We start from the raw sequence: 21,665 nt of genomic DNA on the forward strand, positions 1-21,665 counted from the left end.
AAAGCAAATAAACATGCTCATGAGGGTGACAGCACTAGTTAGCACCAGCTTGTTAATTGTTAGTTATCGGAAACTCTTTATTTTCTGTTGCATCAGCCTTCAGAAACCTTTAACACAAAACAAATGTCAAGATAAGTTAAAAATTTTGTTCCAACATCTTATAATTCATTATCAAAAACATACAGCATCAAAACCTATTTGGGAACACCAGCTAAATGACATGTTGGATTGAAAACATACAAGCCACAAAATACTACCTGTCTGAAAAACCCACACACAAGCTAAAAGCACCAAAGTGATGTAATTTTTGTTGCTTCCCTTCCCAAAAGCAGGGACTCAGAAAGCCCACTGCAGAGAAGATGAAAAACCTTTGGAAAACGTATCAGGGATGTTTCTATTACCATTTTTCATAGAATACTAGAATCATTTAGGTTGGAAAAGACCTTTAAGATCATCGAGTCCAACTGTTAACCTATTACCGCCAAGTCCACCACTAAACCATGTCCCTAAGTGCCACATCTTTTAAACATCTCCAGGGGTGGTCACTCCACCACTTCTCTGGGCAGCCTGTTCCAATGCTTGACAACCCTTTCAGTGAAGAGATTTTTCCTAATACACAATCTAACCCCCCCTAGCACAACTTGAGGCCGTTTCCTCTCATCCTATCACTTGTTTCTTGGGAAAAAAGACCAACACCCACCTCGCTACAACCTCCTTTCAGGTAGTTGTAGAGAGCAATAAGGTCTCCCCTCAGCCTCCTTACTAAACAACCCCAGTTCTTTTAGCTGCTCCTCGTAAGACTTGTTCTCTAGACCCTTCACCAGCTTTGTTGCTCTTCTTTGGATGTGCTCCAGCACCTCAATGTCTTTCTTGTAGTGAGAGGCCGAAAACTGAACACAGTATTCAAGGTGGGTCCCACCAGTGCCGAATACAGGGTGACAATCACTTCCCTGCTCCTGCTGGCCACACTGTTTCTGATATCAGCCAGGCTGCTATTGGCCTTTTTGGCCACCTGGGCACACTGCTGGCTCCTATTCAGCCAGCTGTCGACCAACACCCTCAGGTCCTTTTCCACCAGGCAGCTTTCCAGCCACTCTTCCCCAAGCCTGTAGTGCTGCATGGGGCTGTTGCGACCCACATGCAGGACCCAGCACTTGTTGAATCTCATACAGTTGGCCTTTGCCCATCGATCCAGCCTGTCTGGATCCCTCTGTAGAGCCTTTCTACCCTCGAGCAGATCAATACTCCCACCCAATTTGGTGTTGTCTGCAAACTTCCTGAGGGTGCACTCGATCCCCTCATCCAGATCATTGATAAAGATATTAAACACAACTGGGCCCAATACTGAGACCTGGAGAACACCACTTCCAGGGTGTGAAAAACACCAGGACACCAACTGGATTTAACTCCATTCACCACAATTCTTTGGGCCTGGCCACCCAGCCAGTTTTTAACCCAGTGAAGGGTATGCCCATCCAAGCCATGAGCAGCCAGTTTCTCCAGGAGAATGCTGTGGGAAGCAGCGTCAAAGGCTTTACTAAATTCTAGGTAGACAACAACCACAGCCTTCTCCTCTTCCACTGAGTGGGTCACCTTGTCGTAGAAGGAGATCGGGTTAGTCAAGCAGGACCTGCCTTTCATAAACCCATGCTGACTGGGCCTGATTGCCTCGTTGTCCTGTATGTGCATGATCTGCTCCATAACCTTCCCCAGCACAAAGTCAGGCTGACAGGCCTGTAGTTCCCCAGATCCTACTTCTAGCCATTCTTGTAGATGGGCGTCACATTTGCTAACTTCCAGTCAACTGGGACTTCCCTGGTTAGCCAGGACTGCTGATAAATGATGGAAAGTGGCTTGGTGATCACTTCTGCCAGCTTCCTCAGTACCCTTGGGTGGATCCCATCCAGCCCCATAGACATGGGTGTGTCTAAGTGGTATAGCAGGTCGCTAACTATTTCCCCTTGGACTATGGGGACTTCATTCTGCTCCCGGTCCCTGTCTTCAAGCTCAGGGGGCTGGGTGCCTTGAGAACAACTGGTCTTACTGTTAGAGACTGAGGCAAAGAAGGCATTAAGTACCTCAGCCTTTTCCTCACCCTTTGTCACTACGTTTCCCCACACATCCAGTAAAGGACGGAGAGTCTCCTTAGCTCTTCTTTTGTTGTCAATGTATTTATAGAAACATTTTTCATTGTCTTTTACAGAAGTAGCCAGATTAAGTTCTAGTTGGCCCTTCTCATTTTCTCCCTACATAACCTCATGACATCCTTGTAGTCCTCTTGAGTTGCCTGTCCCTTCTTCCAAAGGTCAGAAACTCTCTTTTTTTTCCTGAGTTCCAGCTAAAGTTCTCTGTTCAGACAGGTCAGTCTTCTTCCCTGCTGGCTTCAGTTTCAGCACATGGGGACAGCCTGCTCCTGCACCTTTAAGATTTTCTTCTTGAAGATTGTCCTGCCTTCCTGGGCTTCTTTGCCCTTCAGGACTGCCTCCCAAGGGACTCTGTCAACCAGGCCCCTAAAAAGGCCACAGTCTGCCCTCCAGACATCCACAGTAGAAGTTCTGCTGACCCCCCTCCTTACTTCTCCAAGAATTGAAAATCTTATAATTTTGTGACCACTAGGCCCAAGACAGCCTCCAACCATCACATCACACACAAGTCCTCTCTTCACAAACAACAGGTCCAGTGGGGTGCCTTCCCTAGCTAGCTCACTCACCCACTGTATCAGGGAGTTATCTTCCACACACTCCAGGAACCTCCTAGACTGTTTCCTCTTTGCTGCATTGTATTTCCAGCAGACATCTGGTAAGTTGAAGTCTCCCATGAAAACAAGGGCTAGCAATCATGAAACTTCTCCCAGCTGCTTATAGAATATTTTGTCTGCCTCTTCATCCTGGTTGGGTTGTCTATAACAGACTCCCCCCACAATATCTGCCCTGTTGGCCTTCCCCCGGATTCTTAGCCATAAACACTCAACCCTACTGTCACCATCATTAAGCTCTAGACAATAAAAACACTCCCAAACATACAGGGCTACCCCCCACCCCCACCCCCTCCTTCCTTGCCTATCCCTTCTGAGGAGTTTATAGCCATCCATTGCAGCACTCCAATTGTGCAAGTCATCCCACCGTGTTTCTGTGATGGCAACTATATCATAGTTTTCCTGCTGCGCAATGCCTTCCAGCTCCTACTGTTTGTTGCCCATGCTGAGTGCATTGGTGTAGATGCACTTCAGTTGGGCTACTGATCCAGCCACCTTTTTATGGGTAGAAACCCTAATTCCTACGTGATGACTTTCAGGCACTTCCATGGTTTCTAACACATCAGTAACCCTTGTGTCTTTGCTGCTGCATGGATCTCCATCTCCGACCCCCACTGAGATGGCAGACCAAAGGACACTAGCACACTGTTCCTCAAACACTGGCTTGCCGCCCCCAGGCTTATCTCTAGTGAGCCTGGTTTTATCCTTTCCTCTCTTCAAATTTAGTTTAAAGCTCTTTCAATGAGCCCTGCTAACTCCTGTGCAAAGATCCCCTTCCGCCTTTTAAGACAGGTGTACCCTGTCTGCTGCCAGCAGCCCTGGTGTCGTGTAGACCGACCCATTATCGAAAACCCCCAAATTCTGCCATTGATACCAGGCTCTTCCTGTTTCTTCCTCATCATTCCCTGCAACTGGAAGGATAGAGAACACTGCTTGTGCTCCTGATCCTTTAACCAGTCATCCCAATACCCTGAAGTCTCTCTTGATTGCCCTTGGACTTCTTGTTGCAACTCCATCGCTGCCTACCTGAAAAATCCATAATGGCTAATAATCTGAGAGCTGTGCCATGGTAGGAAGTTTTCTCTTCACATCTTTAACCCAGGCCCCAGGGAGGCAGCAGACTTCCCTATGAAGTAGGTCTGGTCTGCATATTGGGCCTTCTGTTCCCTTCAGAAGGGAGTCTCCTATGACAATGACCCATCTTTTTATCTTTACAGAAGTGGTTTTGACACAGGGTGTAGGCCGACTTAACCTTGGTAACACTTCCATGCTAGGTGAACCGTTGTCCTCATTATTGTTCGGTTCCACTTGCAGAGCCTTGTACCTATTACGCGATGGCACCTGGGAAGGTGGGGTAGTCACAGAAGAATGCACCTGCTGCACCAGGCAGGAACTTGTCCGTTGCCATTGCCCTCTATCCCTTAAGTCACTGTGTTCAGCCAGGCAGAGAGAGGACAGGGAATCCTCCGTATCATACATCCTGTCTGCCTGTTGGGCTTGTTTCAGGGAAGGTAGGGTGCGATCCCAGTAGTCTGTCTCTCTCTTGCACTCCCTGATACTCCTCAACCTACTCACCTACTCCGGGAGCAATGCCACCAAGCGGAGGCGTTCCTCTCCCTGGGCGCACCTCCCACAGTGGTGCTCACTGCTGCCGTCCCGTCCTGGCGTGATGGCAGGGCACAGCCCGCCACCTGGCACCTGGCTGGCAGCGTGTGCCCACCCGGGCTCTGTCTGGGCAGCTGCATCAGCTGGGGCAGGCGCAGAGCTTAGGGAGACCATGGCTTTCTGCGGGGTGGATGCCATTGCTCCCTGGTCGAGCTGGCAGAGCTTCAGTGCCCTTCCTGCATGCCCTGCCACGCCAACTGCCACGCCGCGCCGCACCGTGCCCCTGCCATCACGCCACGGCCTCTTTGCCCAGCCTGGTCCCTGTTGCTCCCCAGGAGCTTCTTTTATAGGTGTGGGGGCTTGGCCACCAACGCTCCTTGCCCTGCACAGGTCCTGTCAGCCACTGCGGCACAAGCTGCAGGCTCCTGGTGCTTCTCTTGGCTCCCCGGAGGTTCCCCTGGTTCAGGACCCACCCCCAGCACAATGCTGGAGCCCTCCACTGCAGATCCTGCCGGCACCAGAGCTGCTCGCCTGGGTGACTGAGTGCTAGTTTTGGTTACACCATGTTCTTCTCCCTTTATTTTGTTCTTCCTCTTTCCATAATTCTTACTGTTCTCCATGGCTCTCTTCTCGCTCTCCTTCATATTACCCAGGATATAGCTGGAATTGTCTCCCATTTAAAGCCATATTTCTGCCTTTCATTCCTCAGGAGAAGATTAAGACAAACTCATCCACACAAGGTATTTGGATAAAATTTTCTATTGCAAATAAACTAAAGGTTATCATACAATTTATTTTACCCAGGTTTATGCTAAACATTCACCAGCACAGCCCCAGAAATGCTGCTCTGACGGTACAAGAGGAAGGATATTTTTGTTGTCATCAGTTCCTTGACTAGGAATGCCTATCACTAACTTTAGGTCATTATAAAAATCATAGATACCTATTTATGCACTCCTACCTGATTAAATTCTGGCACACCTGGCATCCTGCAGGACACCTGTGATAAAAGATGGATAATTAATAAACGCTTGTATAAAAGAAAAATTCTGTAATGGTATTCAGAAAGTATCAACTCACTTGTGAAAAAATTCTCATCAACAGCATTAAAGGCTGTATTCTTCTGCACTCACCCCTGGAAGACGTACTGGGTAACTACAGTGATTTGTTTGGTGTTTCGCATTTCAGACTGTATATCAAATCTGCATTTCATAGATGAGCTATTTATCTTATCTACTGTACGCTATCCATGTGTTCAAAACAATATGATCAAAATTACAAGTTTACATGCTCCGAATGTGATCTCACCGAGTTTGTTTAGGCAACACCATCCACTAGATACACAAACTGGAATGCCAATTTATGTTTGCATTCTCAAGTCCTAAAACACAGGTTGAGGATTTGATTTTCCTTACTCTTCACATTCTACACCAGCCTGACCAGAAACCTCTGCCTCAGAAGATTGTGATCAATGGCAGGCATTACTCTGAGGAAGGGAGAAAGTGATGGTATAGGATTAAGAATTCCTGTGCAGCCGTAACTCTGTGTAACTCAATCTCTCAATTGGATGCCATACCGCAGTTTTGGTTATTGGACTGAGAGCCTAGGAAGGTCAATTATTGCCGATTTCTAAATGAACAGCCTCATTTAAAATGTACTGGTGACAGTTATCTATGAAGACCCATAAACACCAGCAATCACCAACCGGGATATTGCAAAACTGCAAAGAATTTCATCCAAATTACACACAATGCCCATAAAAAATTATTCTTTCTAAACGTAACAGAAAGAAAGTGAAATTCATTGGTTTACCTGTGAGGATCTTTTGAACTGGGAATGATGTGTACACATTCTCTTTTACTGAAGACTTCTTCGATCCAAGATTTGGGGGACTGAAAAGACATTTCAAATGTAATTGTATTGCTGAACTTAAGAGCATAGAGCCAAAATATGCACTATAACATCTACATGACTGTATATGCGTAACACATAACTCGGAATGATTCCCATCACAATGGTAGATGAAACCAAACACTATAACCTGAAGTTACAGCTCTGAACAGTCCTAGCCCTTCACCCCCAAGTTTTACACAGCCCCACAAAAAGACCAAGATTAAAATTTTCCCACCCCTCACTAATAAACATGAAAATTATTTAGAGGATCTGTCAAAAACATATACAATAGAGGAAGTGGTAAGGATGAATCAGAACTGCTTAAAGGACTGCACTTTCCTTCTGCCAGAAGACTAGCAGATGGCAATCTTACTAAAGCTCTAAGTGTCAAAAAAGGCAAGATATTCTTTTTATCTGAAAGAGATGGTTGATTCCTTCTTTTACGATTCTTCACAGAGTTAAGAATAGATTCATCCTGGTTATATGTTTGCTGAACTAGGACTACTACAAAATGCAAGAGCAGGGACCAAAGACTAGACCTAGCACTTAGGGTGCATGTCAGGTGGGTTTTTCCCACTGGCCTCCTGGGACACTGTGAAAACTGTCTCCATGAAGCCTGTCGCAGCCAAGTAAACTGAACAGTCACTATGGTACACAGGGTTTTTTCAAAGAATCTCACTGGGACTCTTCAAACCTCTTTCTCTTCAGGTCTGTCAGGATCAAATTCCCTGAAAGGAAGGATGGGGTTTGTGTGCTGAAATCTGAAATCTCTGGGACTGAATTTAGTAAACTGGAAGTAAAGGCACTTTTTTTGTTGTCAAAGGGAACTAGCCCCACAATGAAACATGTGATAGACAGGTATTTTATCATGAAGAGTAAATGCAATTATACCTGTCATCATTGTCTCATTGTTTCTCATGTTCATCTTGCTCTCTGTCTATCTGTTACATAGACAGCAAGCTGTCTAGGACAGGGCACAGTGGACATACAAAGCAAACAAGTAACCAAATAATAAACATTGACTCCTTATTCACTCCTCATATTTAAAAATGATTGATCCTTTGCAAAATGTCTACCTTCTAAAAATACTTACGGTAAGTATTTGTCTCCATACTTGTTTGTAAAATGTGTCTTTCATACAATGACTTAGAAAATAATTCAGTTCACAAGAATACCAGTAATTCAACTTATTAAGAGTACTGCTGGGAGCATTTTATGGACGGAGTTCAGCAATAATTCTTATCAAAGAGAATACATCTCTTTTATCTCCTGAATGGAATTATGATTCTTAATAAAGCAGGCCTGTCTGAGTTTTTTTTACTTCAGCTTCACATCCCTAAATATCCCACATAATCTCCCAGCTAGTCATGCAGTTACGGAGGGCCACAAGCTACCTGAGTGAACTATTGGCTTGTCTGCAGTTGAGGACCCAGCTTCCACCAAGACTAATGGGAGTCCTACCTTTGGTTTTAATGTACTCTGAAACAGGCCCCCACTGACAAAGATGAAAGAGATCATTAAAAAGCAGTTTGCTGCTATTGGTGTGCATGTGTATTCTTCCAGGAGCAACTAATTGAATTGTGTCTGGATGAGCTTCGAACGAAGGAGTAACAGCGTGGAAGATCCTCAGGGCTGGACAGAGCATGGGCACACAAGAAAATTAATTATCTTAGAAAGAGAGCTACTGAAGACAAAGTGCAAAAATTAAATCCAGAGAAAAACCTTGGAAACAGTGAAGCAAATTTCATTACCGGAGGGCAGGCACACACTGCTTTCAAAAACCTTTCGGTAGTATTCTTCTTAGTAATTAGTATTGTTTCATGCTTCCTAAATCACTTTATTCTAGTTGTTTGAGCTACCAAGAAAACAGTGAAGTGCTTCTAATACTACAATACCCTGGGACTCTGATTCTTCTGAAACCCATTACTATTTCTGGTAATTGGTTTTCAATCAGAACTAGGCAACAATTTTTTTTTTTATGTTATGGGATGACTTGGGTAAGAATGAACTTTACCAAACTTTTCATTAACAGGAAAGAGTGGGACAGAAAAGCCAAGAGGTTGACAAGTCTTACAGCATTTGCTGAGGCAACATGCTCAGCCTTGTGAGAGAAGAACAAGATCCAACCGCTGTCACTTTAATTTAGTAAGAGCACTAGTAGTTCAAAGTAATTTTGAGCAAGCTGTTGGCATTGCACAGTCTCAGGTAGCTTCCTTTAAGCTACTTTACCTCCAGCATGATACATTCTGGAAATCAAGCGTTATCTGGGTATCTTCCCAGGTGTGAAGGCCAGCATTGGAGATATACAGCCCAGCGTAACAGGGAAGCATTGCATCAGCCTAGGCACCACCAGCAAAACATGCTGCCAGCTGAGCAAGGCACTGGCACTCAGCTAATCCACATGTGAATACACTTGAAAAGGGGTGTCAAAGAAGTTTTTTATCTCTAAAGCTTAGTGTTCCTCATCCTAAAGTTACATGACACAAGACAAAATATAAATCAATAATTTTAAAGGGAGGAGAGGTCATCTGCTACACAACAGCTGTTTGGTGTGATTATCTCAAATCAAAATATAACTTGCAGTCCTCAGTGATGGCAACACACTGTGTGAGTTGAAATTACAACATCTAATATGGGAGATGAAACGGCTTCTTCTCTAATGTCAACTTTTTGATCATCTAAACTGTCTTCTAAAAAAATATACCTTTTTTAAAAAAATTCTCTTTTTTTAGATTTTGGAGGGTGGTTGGGGGTTAAGACAAAAATATCAATGCTTAAAATTCTGGATGTTTCATGTATCCTTTTTCAGTTTGGTCCAAAAACACCTATGTTTGTCTGCAACTGAGGCAGGAAGGGCAACGACTAATACACTCCACAGCTGCTCAGGCCACTCTAGTCACAATGGGTCGGGCTCAAGGTACAACAAAGCCAATGGGAAAAAACTACAGCTTTGGATCACATGCCATGAATCTAACCTTGCTACTAAAGTGGTCATTGACAAAATTCCCATTTATTTCAGATGAACAAGATCGCTATGAAATTTACTTGATCTTTGAATCTCAAAGCACCAAGGATTCACCTTACCCAGTGGCACAGAGATTCCACTAGCACTGCACTCACATCAGGTAACTCCAGGATTCTCAGTAAATAGGACTGAAAACAACATTTCAAAGTGCAATTGATAAAATACTGGGAGTTTTCACCCTGATCTCCAAAGAAACATAGTACCTACCCGTACAGTTATTTCAAGATTAAACTTTGCTTATTTACATAAAGCATTTGCCGGAGTGTTGCCTGTACTGCACTCTTTCACCTCTTTGCTTCCTGTAATTTTTACATTTTAAAAAGCAGTACTTAGATAGCATATCATCTGTATATGATCCTGACGAAGGCTGTACCTTTAGCATTTGTTTTCATCTCAAATGATAAACATGTGAATATAGCAAAAACATTGTTTGCAAAGTCCACCATTTTTTGTTTAATGAAGTTCCTGAACAGATGGTACTACTTAAAAATAAATATATATTGAAATTCCAATCAACCATAGGAAAAAATAAAGTACAAGACTGTATCACTGTATTTCATCTTATGAAGCACAAATCTCAAAACTGAAACACTGTGAAATGCAACACATTTACCACTATTCTTAATTTTATGTAAGGTGAAATCTTCACTTAGTACATAAAATTTACACCATAACAATAACATTCATTTCTTAATCTAAGGCTTTACTTAGGTTTCTAAGCTAATTGTATAACCAGGAAAAGGGTTTTAAACGTTCATGCTTCTTGACTTGAGGGCTGGGCAAGTACAAATGAAAAGAGGAGACTTCTAAACTGCTATTTGTTTGCTCTTGATTCCTATCTTCGTAATAGACCTCTGTAACATGTATATCTCCTCTCATAAAACTCTGGCTAACATTTCAAAACTGTCATAATTTAATTAAAACTTCAACAACAAATTTAAGTTTCTCCCATTACTACAGTGAGGTACATACACCTCAGCCAGCATGAACCCGTATCCTTTCTACCACCAAACCCAAGAGGAGACAAAAATACACCTACATGTTACTTCTTACTAGCAAATTTCTGTTCTGATATACAGAAGACCTGAAGCCAAGTTTATATTGCAGTTTTCCTTCCAATTTTCGTTCCAGAAAGTCCTGAGACCTGTGTTTGGGAGTTTTGCCTTCTCATTTCTCGCCAGTCTGAGGATTAGGATTGCTGCTTATACTTCCCTGCCACGGAAGAGGCTTTGGAGATTTCTAGACTGATTTAGTCAATGGGGTGGCAAGAGTTTGGCTCTGAAATTTAAGGCACATGAGTAGTTTTTAGAAAATTGCTTTTAATCACTTCTCCAATATCTTTAATGTCTGAGATCCTTGCATAATATGGTATTAAAGGGACACTGTCAGGTCAAATTTGGTTAAACGTAAGTAATGTTCAAAAAATTAAGGTTTCCAGAGGTAAAGAAAGAGATCAGAGCATAAAATTTAGAGGAACACCTGCACCACTCATTTCTTTCAAATACTTGCTTATGGGAAGTAAGAGTAGACAAAACCTAAAAATCCAGCCCAGCAGGGAGGTATCTGTCCTCCAAAATCCAGCGGTGCCATCAGCAAGGCAAGTGATAATGCCACCGTCCCGCCAAGGTCACGGAGTAGGTACGCAGCGCTTGGCTCACCAGTCTCAGAGGATGGGGCGACGTAGCCCTGAGATCACCTGCTGTACTGGTGGCCCCACTGATTCCACCACCCACCCATCCAGTGCAAACAGGTGAATGCTTCCACTTCTGCTGCTGCGTTCTTCTGCCCCAGCCCGCCCCAGCCCGCCCCAGCCCACCCCAGCCCACCCCACCCCCTGTAAAGGGCTTGCCAGAGTCAAAGCCTTTAGATGCACTGCACCAATTAAACACTGATAAGTAGGGGCTAATGTGCATTTGTCCTGCTCGGCATTAGATTTACTAAACTAAGATCTGCAAGAAACATTCAGCCCCTTCAAGACCAGACAGTAAGCACTGTTCATTGGTGGAGTACCAAACTCAGGAAAACTAGGTTACACTGCCAATAATACGCGACAAATTTTTAGTACCATTAGCTGTACTTATGTTCCCTTTGGGGTGAAAGGCACAGATACACACATTTTCTAATGAAACAGCATGCTGCTCCAGACAGTGTTCAATTCCCTGCAAAAGGAAATTAAGAGGCACACACCTCTGTGTCAGAATAACTTCATCCATTATTGAAATATAACCATTTATTGGACAAAGCAGGATCAACTGCCTTTAATGACACATTGTAGATCCAGACAGGGGCAGATAATGAGAAATCATATAATGACTAGCCAGTTTAAGTAACAGGTTAGTTCATTCAGGCAAAGTACAGTTGTGCTGGAAACTAGCCAGAACAATCAAGTTCTAAGTCGCTTACTGAAACCACAAAAAGTTCGTATGGGTAACAGAGAGCAATAATTTCTATCTTGTGTCTTAGGCAAAACACTACTTCAAGAGCTGAAAACTGCTGCCAAGCACCATGCCTCAGCTCTGCACACACTGTGTGTATAGTGAATCCACTACACACAACCACTTTTCTATGTCACCTCTCAAGAATTTGGGTTTTCCTAAAGATCTTAACTATTAGAGCCAATATTTCTGCATTGCTGAGCAGGTTTGGCAGAATCTTAGCAAAAACCCCAGTATAGTTACACATCATATAATTCTTTTTTCCAGTGAAGAAATTATTGGTTACCCTCAAAATGCTTAGATGAAAGCAAATACTCATTAAATAGCAACAGATAATCCTGGGGCTAATACATTTGCCTCACAACTCCAGTATACCTATACAGTACCTGTAAAGAACCTGTACTGCTGATGGCAAGAAATATAAATACCCAAAAGATCCAAAACTGATTTTCAGTGCCTGGGAAGGAGGGAGACACCATTTTCAGTTGAAAACATATCTGTGAGAAGTCAGTGTAGCGTAGTGCATGACCCACCCTTATTCAAGTACACAATGAGGGGAAGGACAGAAGAACTTCCCCTTATTACAGCCACTGCAAAAAACCAGCCTCTGCGTTCAGCACAGCATCCTAAAAATATCTTAAACCCTTTTAAAAATTAACTGCACATAGAGCAAGTCACTTGCAAGAACATTAGATACCTGAAATGCAGCCAGAGTTCTCGTAAGCTAACACTCAAGACTATTTCACAAGAGCTCAGCCTGTAAGCACATTGGTATCTCTTGAACCCTTACCCCTGGAAACTCTTCCTGAGCCATAAAAGCTAAGGTGGACTTGCAGGTATCATCATTTTATGCATAATAATTCTTAAGTGAAAAACAGGACTTCAGCAGTATTTCTGCATCCCATGGCAACTGTAAATTACTGCCAGCATTAAAGAGATTTCCAACTTAACAGGCTGTCTTGCATAAGCTTTTCAGGGCAGGAACTTTCTGGTTCAGCATCCATTACATGCATGCTTACAGTATGAAGTAATATAACAACTGATTGTAACAAGAACACCACTTTGGATCCACATAGGGTAGAAGTACACTGTAAAACTCCAGGGTCATGTGCAATAAAATATGAACCCAATGTGAGGTTTTGAACAAACTCTCAGGTCTTCTAGAATTTCCTTGTGTTCAGGCTACCCTGTCAGAGGACAACAGCCTGCCTTTGTAACAGAGACGCAAAGAGCAGTGGGGTCATGACAACAAAATTCAGGAAATACTAAATACAAAACTCTTACCTTGTCAAAGAAGCTCCAGCTTGACCCCTGGAGCACAGAGCTAGGCAACAGATGGAAAGCTTAGCCCATTCTGAAAGACCAGGCCTTTAATTAATTTATTACTTTTTACTTTTTAAGTTTATTAACTAACCTATTATGCCTTTCTGCTATCCCTGAACATGTAATGTTTTAGAAAAACACATCAAACGGCACTGCCCCAAGAGCACAGCCAGCCCAGGGTGGAGGTGCTCATGGAGGGACCCCTGCTTTGCAGCTGTAGGCTCCGAGCAGACTCTCCTGCACAGCACATGGCACTGGACTAGAGGGGGAAGGCCACAGAGGCCCTCACGTTAACATTTCTGCCAACAGTCCAGGCTTTTGCAAATGAGATCTACACAAGAAATCTCAAATCACATTTAGTTTCCTCAGACCTATCCTTGAAACAGGCCCCCAAAGCACTGCTAAAAATCCTATCTTGGCATTAGACATCTGCGAATTACTTAAGAACAGGTTTCCTGGTGTATTCCCCACTGGAATAGTCTCCGTGGCATGAAACATAATTCGGCCTTCCACCTAAAATAGGCCACTCCAAAACCCACTACTCTAGAAGCACAGTGACTGTTGAGAAAGTTTGGATCTGGCTGTTTCATAACTGTGGTCCATACATGCAATGAAAAATTACGTGCTTAAAGCTGACGGCAGCTACCTTGCTATAAGGTGATGTTTCTCTTACATTGCCAGCATTAAAATACAGTATAATACTGTATATCTTCTGTTCTTATAAAGCCAATTCAACAATCAGCATAAAATGTGGATTATTGAACAAGCTAGTCATACATAAAGATACAGAGAAACATCTTCTAAAGATTTTAATTGATGGAAAACAGTCTGAATAGCGGGATAAATTATAAAAGACACACAAAACTTGTGGCAAACAGTAGCAGGCACCAGTAATGGAGCAAGATATGGCAAATTAATCCAAACTATATTTGCAAATCATGACAAATCCTTAAATATAAGAATGGCCTTATTTTACTGTGTGTCTTTCGGACACAAAAGTTGCAGGGCTTCCTTAATGAACACTCCTGCCTGTCTCAGACACAGTATTTTGGAAGCCATTCATACCATTCATACCCCAAGGGAAAGGAAGCATTTGTTCTTCTTTTATTAACTAACGCAAAATAATCAGAAAATCCCACAAATTCAAGGCAAGTTACATATCCCCTTTGAAATGATCTTGTTGTAAGTAATTTTAAAGAAGTGAAAATCCAGGTAGCCATAAGAAAACGACGTTTCAGATGTGTTATTCAGAGGGTCAATACAATGCTCCAAGTCTTGCTCAGATTTCAACTTTGGGATCAATGGAAGCCAGTGCTTCTTCTTTGCTCAGCACTTGGTGTTAGCAAAGAGCTAATCAACTCGCTATTTTTGAAACTGGGTCTCACCTACCTGGCACTGAGCAATCACAGAGGTCAACCACCCACTGCTATTACAAATGCATTCCTCCATCAAAGGATTCAAAATTATACAGTATAAAGCTCTTCCCAAACCAGGAGGAGGAAGATAAGAAACTTATCTGCTGGTAAATTTCAGAGCTTTCTTTTGTTTGTTTTATATTTTCACAACACAGGAATCAATACTGACTAAAGAGGTGACTCTCTGAAGACAGGATATATCTAAAGTATCTAAAGTGGAAAACAAACGTAGTTAGCAAAATTCAGCTGGCCGAAGCAGGAAGGGCCCCAGTACCTCACAACTTGATAGCAATCTGTATTAAACTGTAATACTATGAAGATTAAAGGATGTGAGCGACCCACACATGACTGTTCACTGTCACTCCTGTCAGCATTGCTCTTTTTGCTCCATTGCTTGTCTCACACAGTAGTAAAGTCTTCATGGGTTTGACAGCTGTGTACAGCAGCCCTCCCACACACTGCAAGACAGGCAGACTGCTACAGGACTGAAATACCATTTTCCAAAGAGAGAGAGAGAGAGAGAGAGCACAGCTCAGATGATTTCTGAGGAGGCTGAAGGTATGGTCCCACCTCTGCCGTGGCTCACCACTCTCCCTGGCTCCGCCTACCCCACCACCTTGCACAAAAGAACCCCTTTTCTTTATGTGCTGTCTTGCTTTTAAATGTAAGTCACACCGTTAACCCACCGAAAGCTGCAGACCCACAAACAGCTGCCTCGACCCAGCTGGAAGAAGAGCCAGCCATGGCCTGTGAGCAGCTGCCTGGGTCTGAGGGGATGGAAATATCCTCCTGCCCCTTTGCCACAGAGGCCATCCGAACACACTCTCGGGCTCTCCGCTGGGTCCTCCCACGCCTTCGGCCTCCTGTGCCAAGACACATTCTGCGATGCCAGCCTTATCACCTGGTTTGTTGCACTGGAGGTTACAACAGCAGGCAAAGGGATCCCCAAAGGCTTGGGTTTCCCCAGGGCCAGGCAGCGAGGAGCAGCTGCGGTTGCTGTTTATGCCGGGCTGCACAGGACGACCTGGCAGCCACCGCCATTGCCCTTCCTGCACCAAGCCGGGCTGCAGCTCCTGGCCCCCACCACGCCAGTCTGCTCCCCCAGGCACACTACCCTGCCACCTAAAAGGCCTCCGCTGCCAACTCCTCTTCCCTGGGTGGCAGTCCCAAAGCCCATCCAGCCTCCTGGGAGCGCTCCCTGCTCACCAAGCTGCCTGGCTGCATCCGTGTTTGGACAGTCTTGCGAGCTGCACCAGCACAAGGGGTGAGGGAAGGGCTAGAGCAGGGGCAAGGAGGGTGCTGCAAGAAGCACGGACAGGGCGAGCTTGCTGAGGGCTGAGGCTGCATGGCACCGCTACTCAGCCTTTCCAAAACGCTAGCAAGCCAGCAGGCAGAGGGACAGATGTATTTCATAAGCACTTGGGATGTTCTAGTAGAACCTCCTCTACCCCTGTTTGGGGGTTAAATTGCGCTAATATAATGTAACCAAATGCAGTAGTTCATAGCAGTAGGACTGTGATCAAACCTGGGATTGTCCCACGCCAGCCAGGCTGGTAAAAAAATTTATATCCACAGTCCGACCTCAGCAATGCAGCCTAACCCGACTGACACTACAGTCACAACAGACTACCAAGCCTTTACAGATGTGACCAAGTCCCTCCTCACCTCTGTGTAATCCCTACCACTATATGGCAGCTAGGAAACCCCTTTTATAATGAAAACATGTTATCTTTTGACACCATGGGGCTGGCATCAAGGTGCAGCCATGGCTGTTTACCAAGTTCCAGACCATTACACCTGAAACCACCAAAGGCCGGGAGAAGAGTGTTTGCCCTGTCACAGCTCCTGTGCAGTGTTTCATCATTACGACAATGCTGAAGAAGGCTCAACTCAATTCTCATCACTGAGACTTAATAATTAGGAAAAAGCAAGAGCACCCATTTCATTAGCAATGCAAGGATATTTGATTTGAAAACAGTGACAACAAGATATCACACCACCAGCGGGTTTTAAAAAAACCTTTTTTTTTTATTTGCATTCATCAACATGCAGCACAACAGCATCCAGCTTCTGTCCCGGTGAAAAGGACAGCAAAAAAACCCCAAACCTGTTTTTAGATGCCTCCTTCTGTTCCCATATGACAGACAGAGGGAACTGGACAACTCCGAACAGTGCGTACCAGCAATGGCACTTGGGCAGAGATGCAAAGCAACACCAGCCCTAAGGAAAGGATGAAGACAAGTGCTTAATAAATCCTGCCCTTCTTAAGGCTTAAGCACTTTACTTAGAGCTACACCCCCTCAAAGGGGCAGGAGAAGGTGTGCCCAGTTTCAAAAACTGAAGTAAAATGTTAGAGATGAGAACGTAAAGCAAAAGAACTGGTAATTCAAAGCACACAGAGCGGATCACAAGGGTTCACCTAGTATGCATGTTACACAGACATATGTTTACGTATTGCAAGAATCAGAGAAGCTTTACACAACAGTTGATACAGCCAGTCTGAAAACAACACTGAGGGAAAATCAAAACTTGCTAAATCATGGCCACCTCAGCTTTCCGTTGTGCTGTGAACTGCCTGAAGAGTCTTGAACTCATTAGTAGAGTTCTCAAAAAAAGCGGATTACCCAGCTTGGACCTACCACCTCCCCAGATAGCACCCAAAAGCCTATAGATCAGCTTGCTGGGGGAGACCCACCTTTTCAGCTGGCATGATGCTACTGAGTGAAAAATAAATTTAAGATTAACTGAGCCATGAAAAGGCAGGATGAAGGAGTGACTTATTAAGGAAAAGAAGTAGGAAGAGTATTACACATAGTTCACGTAGATTTTCCTCCTGGGAAGGTTTTGTTCAGCTTCGGCAGACGTAACCAGATCAGATCCATGCTGATGGACACTGTAGATGGAATACAGCAGTCCAGCATGGTCTGTGCCCATCCTATTTGTAACGCCAGTCATGGTCAGAGTTGTGCCGATAGCAACAAGAAGGGAGTGACTTCCTCTTTCTAGTGCTGCAGCCTCCCCCTGACACGGCATCTCGTACCGCAACCCCACTTTAAAGACAATACTATAAATAAGGACAGTTCTGACACCATGACCATTAAAACCTGTTTTCTATTATCTCTGGGCACCTCCCACTGTGGTTATGCAGATGGGAACAGAAGTCCTTGCGATGACAGAGGAGTGATATGCTGCAGCTGCCCAGCCACGATGTACAAAAAGTTTCACTGGTCCCAGAGGGCCCTACGCTTTTATGTGCCAACAACATTTTTGAAAAGTGGGACCTAGGCACATAAATCATTTAGATGCTTTTGAAGACGTTACCTGCAGCCCAGAATGGAGTACTGTGCACACTGCACAATTGCATGCATGCACGGACAGATAGATGTTTACTGAGACCTCATTTTCCTTTATGAGCTGTAGAAATTTTAAACTCGCCTACCTTCTGCTCTTTTAAAACTACTACATGACTTTTTGCCTTCCACTTAGGTGGTCACAAATGGGAGCAGAAGGTGGGGGGGAAGAGGTAACAATTATCTTACCTGCTCCCTGTCTCTACAGTGTTTAAATAAAAAAAAAAAAAAAAAAAAGTGAAGGTGGAGCTCAGAGAGAACTGTCTTTCTCTGGTACAGTTCTGTGTGATTCTTATGTTTTCTTCCTGATACTGGTTTCTTCCAGGGACAGCATACTTCAGCACATTCACTATTGGGTAATTTCCGTGCCCCTGACCTTGTAACAGGCAAGAAAGCTTCAGCATTTGTCCCTTATCAAGCCACAAAACGATTAAGGAAAAACTTAGGTTCAAACATAACCTAACCTGTTTGCTGCTTATCGTGTTTTTTAATAATACTATATAAGCCTGTTACTACTTTAAATAAGGTTGTTACGGTATAATATAAACTTACCAAAGAAAAGTCTGTAAAGTGATTTCACAACTTCAGAGCGTATTTTTCACTAAAAAAAACCCAAGGATGATGCTTCCTTAAACTCATTTCAGCCTTGTATCAGTACGAGCTTATTCTCAGACATAACACTGCAGATTGCCCTGGGAAGTCGAAAATACACTAAACCTCTAAAAACCGTCAACTCCCTTTTGGTACCAAGAAAAGGATTTTGTGGTTTAACTTCAGGTGTCCACAACTTAAAACGCTAGCGTTTTTTTTCTTAGTGTACAAGCAGATACTGGCCATTTTGAAAATCATATCCATAAACCGAAATACTCACGAAGCATACTCCACTGTAAACACGTTTCTCACATCAGCAAGTATTTCAGAAATGGATACATTAGATACGTTGCTACAGCATGATCTGTGTGAAATAGCACCCGGCCTCACAATTTCATCTATGGTAGCAGAGGTGTGTTCTTAAACGCCCAACATCCGAACGACAAGTTTCGTCTTTAAATTTTTTTTAAAACGGCTTCGGTCAGCACCGCGGTGAAAAAAGAAGAGAAGATTCACTAGAGCCAGAGGCATTTCTCCTACGTGTGACATCTGACCGTCGTAAACTTCGTGGCACTCAAACAGCACAACCACAAAACCAGCGTGCAACGTCCCGCTTGTAGCGCGGGCAATCGTTTTTGCTGGAAGCCGTTCACGGCCGCTAGAACACAAGCAGATGTGCGCGCAGTGAGATCGCTCAAGCCCACATCTGCAGAAGCACAGGGTGGGGACTCGGCACGGACACCGGGACACCCGGTGACTGGCAGAACAGCCCCCTGCAGCCTGAGGTCTTCTCTTTGCCATCGGCCCGACAGATCCGTTGCTCTCTCCCCCGGCCGCCTGGACCGTCAGGTGAAGTCTGATGCCGTTTACCGATGTGCCCGAATGCCACTCGCGAGGCGGCGAGGGCAATGCACGCCACCGGAGAAAGAAAAGCTTTAGCTCGACGCCGTGCTCCTCCCGCCATCACCCGCTCCCCCCGGACATGCCTCCCTCCCTCTCAAAGGCCGAGGGGACTTTGGCCCGGGGGAGGACGAAGGGGATCGATCGGCCCCTAACGGCTCCTGCTCCTCCGGCAGCCGCCCGCTGCGCGGCGGGGCGCTCGGCAGCCCGGCCCCGGCCGCGGAGCAGCGAGACCCCCGGCCGCGCCACCGCCCGCCGCCCGCCGCCCGCCCCCGCCTGCACCGCCCTCACCTGCGGGGCCGCGGGTTCGCGGCTGCCCCGCCGGGATCGGGGCGGGGGGGGCCGCCGCCGCCGCTCCTCCGACGCCGCCGCCGCCGCCGCCGCCGCCGCCGCCGCCGCCGCCGCGCAGCGCTCGCGGGGCGGGGGCCGCCAGCCGCCCCCCCGCCAGTCACGGCCGCCGCGGCAGACGGAGCCCAGCTGCGAGAAGAGCAGGTCCTGCCACGCCGCCATGCCCGCCGGCGCCGGTGATCCTTGTCCCGCGGCGGCGGCGGCGAGGAGGGCGGGCGGCGCCTCGGCGGGGCGCGGCGGCTCCCGGGGCGCCGTCCTTTACCCCCGGCGTTTTAGGCAGCCAGCTGCGTGGTTCTTCGCCCCCCCCCCCCCACCCCCCAACCCCGCCGTGTTGGAAGGCGCGCGCTGCCGCGAGGCAGCAGGCGCGGCTGTCCCGCGTGGGACAGCCGAGTACCGGCTTTGCCTGCCCCCGCCGCGGCTCTCGCGGGGAGCGCCCGCTCCGCGGCCCCCCGCCGACACGCTGCCCGCCCCGCCGGGCCCAGCGGCGCTTTGCTTCCACCCTGCCAAGTCCTTCGCCGCGTCGAGAAACCGGATCGCAGGTATCCCAAACGCGGGATACGGGTCTTGGCTCGAGTTTGTCTGCGTCTCGGCCGCCCCTCTAAAGCCTGAGTTTTTTCCCTGGTCGTCTCTTAGGGTGTTGTGAAAAGAGATTCACAGTAGAGGTTAGGCTTACAGCACTCGGGATAAACCTAATGGGAAGGACCAAGAGGAAACCGAAGACTCTCTCTTGAATTACAAGGACTCGAATCATACGGAATCAACACGTTACCGGAAAGCGAAAGGCGAAAGAGTAGTTGGATTACAGCTCATGATGATGAACAAACAACTCAACCGGTCTACGAGAAAACCGGTATGTGACCAGTATGTGTGTTAATTAAAATCTTTATAAAGTGATGAAATTTGGATATAAACCCACATTTCCAAATACTCGGGTTCTTGATCTTCCTGTTCTTCTAAACATACCTTTCGTACCACCTGTTCCACACTGACAAAGAAAACTCAGAGGAGGAACCTCAACGCCCCTTCAGCAGTTATCGCTGTCTCCAGCAGGACTGGAGCCCTCGAATGCGCTGTGGACCACAGCATTCAGACCAAAACAAGCACCTGCCACAATTACAGCCAGTTGTACCTAGAGTGGACTAGGTACATGGCAGGCATACGCCATTCTCCCTTTATTCTGAGTTTCTTTTTGTTTCCAGTTTTGCGTATTTCCTCCACCTTGTCTCTCAAACCTCACTTTTCTTTCAATCTCCATTTTCTTTTGTCCCAAACTTACCCTCTTCCTATAATCAATCCCAGCCTCCCATTCTTTGGTTTCTCTGCTCTGCCCGCTCACCCACTTTTTGCCTACTGTTCCTTTTATTTTGTTGGTTTCAGTTGTGCCACTGTATTGACTGTGAGCTCCAATGCCCGCCTGCCTCCGGATTTTCTCTGTATTTCCCATCCACTTACTCTTTCTAGACGTTTCTCCCATTTTCTGGTCTCTCCATTTCTAATTTTCCTGCCCAGCCAAGTCTCATCTTCCTCCATGCTGCCCAGCTCTCCCTCCTCCTCCTCCTCCTCCTTCTTCTCTTCCTCCTCCTCCTTTTCCTTCTCCTCCTTCTTCTCCTCCTCCTCTTCCTCCTCCTCCTCCTCCTTCTCCTCCCCTACACGAGAGCCTTGCCTTTGGACCACGCTGTATCAGTGCAGGAGCCAGGGAGCAGAACCTCTCAGAGCACTAGGAAAAAGATACTCCCTCTGTCAGGTCAAGCACCCAAGCTCAGCAGCACCCCAAAAACTAGAGCAGAAAAGCCTGCTGAAACACTAGCTGTTAAACTTAGCAGTGGTTCCATGTAAACTATTCTTTCAAAGACAAGGAAGAGAAGAAAACTTTTTCCAGCCCCCTGCCAAACATGTTTCTGCTTCTTATACTGCATCTTTTTGTCTTTAGACTTCTTACATTGCACTTCTTACACAGTAGGCCTTAAAAAGCATTACAGCTTCCAATAACAGAATGCAGTGCTAGAAATTTTAGCAGGTGATCAA

The 21,665-nt window shown here is 45.7% G+C and overlaps 1 protein-coding gene across 1 annotated transcript in view; it reads right to left on the minus strand.

The window, feature by feature from the left end:
• The window catches only part of TRPM6 (transient receptor potential cation channel subfamily M member 6), a 73,770-nt gene extending 53,968 nt beyond the window's left edge, over nt 1–19,802 (minus strand). The window contains exons 1-4 of the mRNA XM_049795470.1: nt 19,665–19,802; nt 16,189–16,197; nt 6,173–6,252; nt 5,322–5,360 (exon numbers count right to left, since the gene is read on the minus strand). Of these exons, the coding sequence (XP_049651427.1) occupies nt 5,322–5,360; nt 6,173–6,252; nt 16,189–16,197; nt 19,665–19,802 (266 nt within the window). The remainder of the gene's footprint in view (nt 1–5,321; nt 5,361–6,172; nt 6,253–16,188; nt 16,198–19,664) is intronic.
• Nucleotides 19,803–21,665: the final 1,863 nt, after the last annotated feature.

Source organism: Accipiter gentilis, chromosome Z, assembly GCF_929443795.1.
Source record: "Accipiter gentilis chromosome Z, bAccGen1.1, whole genome shotgun sequence".
NCBI lineage: Eukaryota > Metazoa > Chordata > Aves > Accipitriformes > Accipitridae > Astur > Astur gentilis.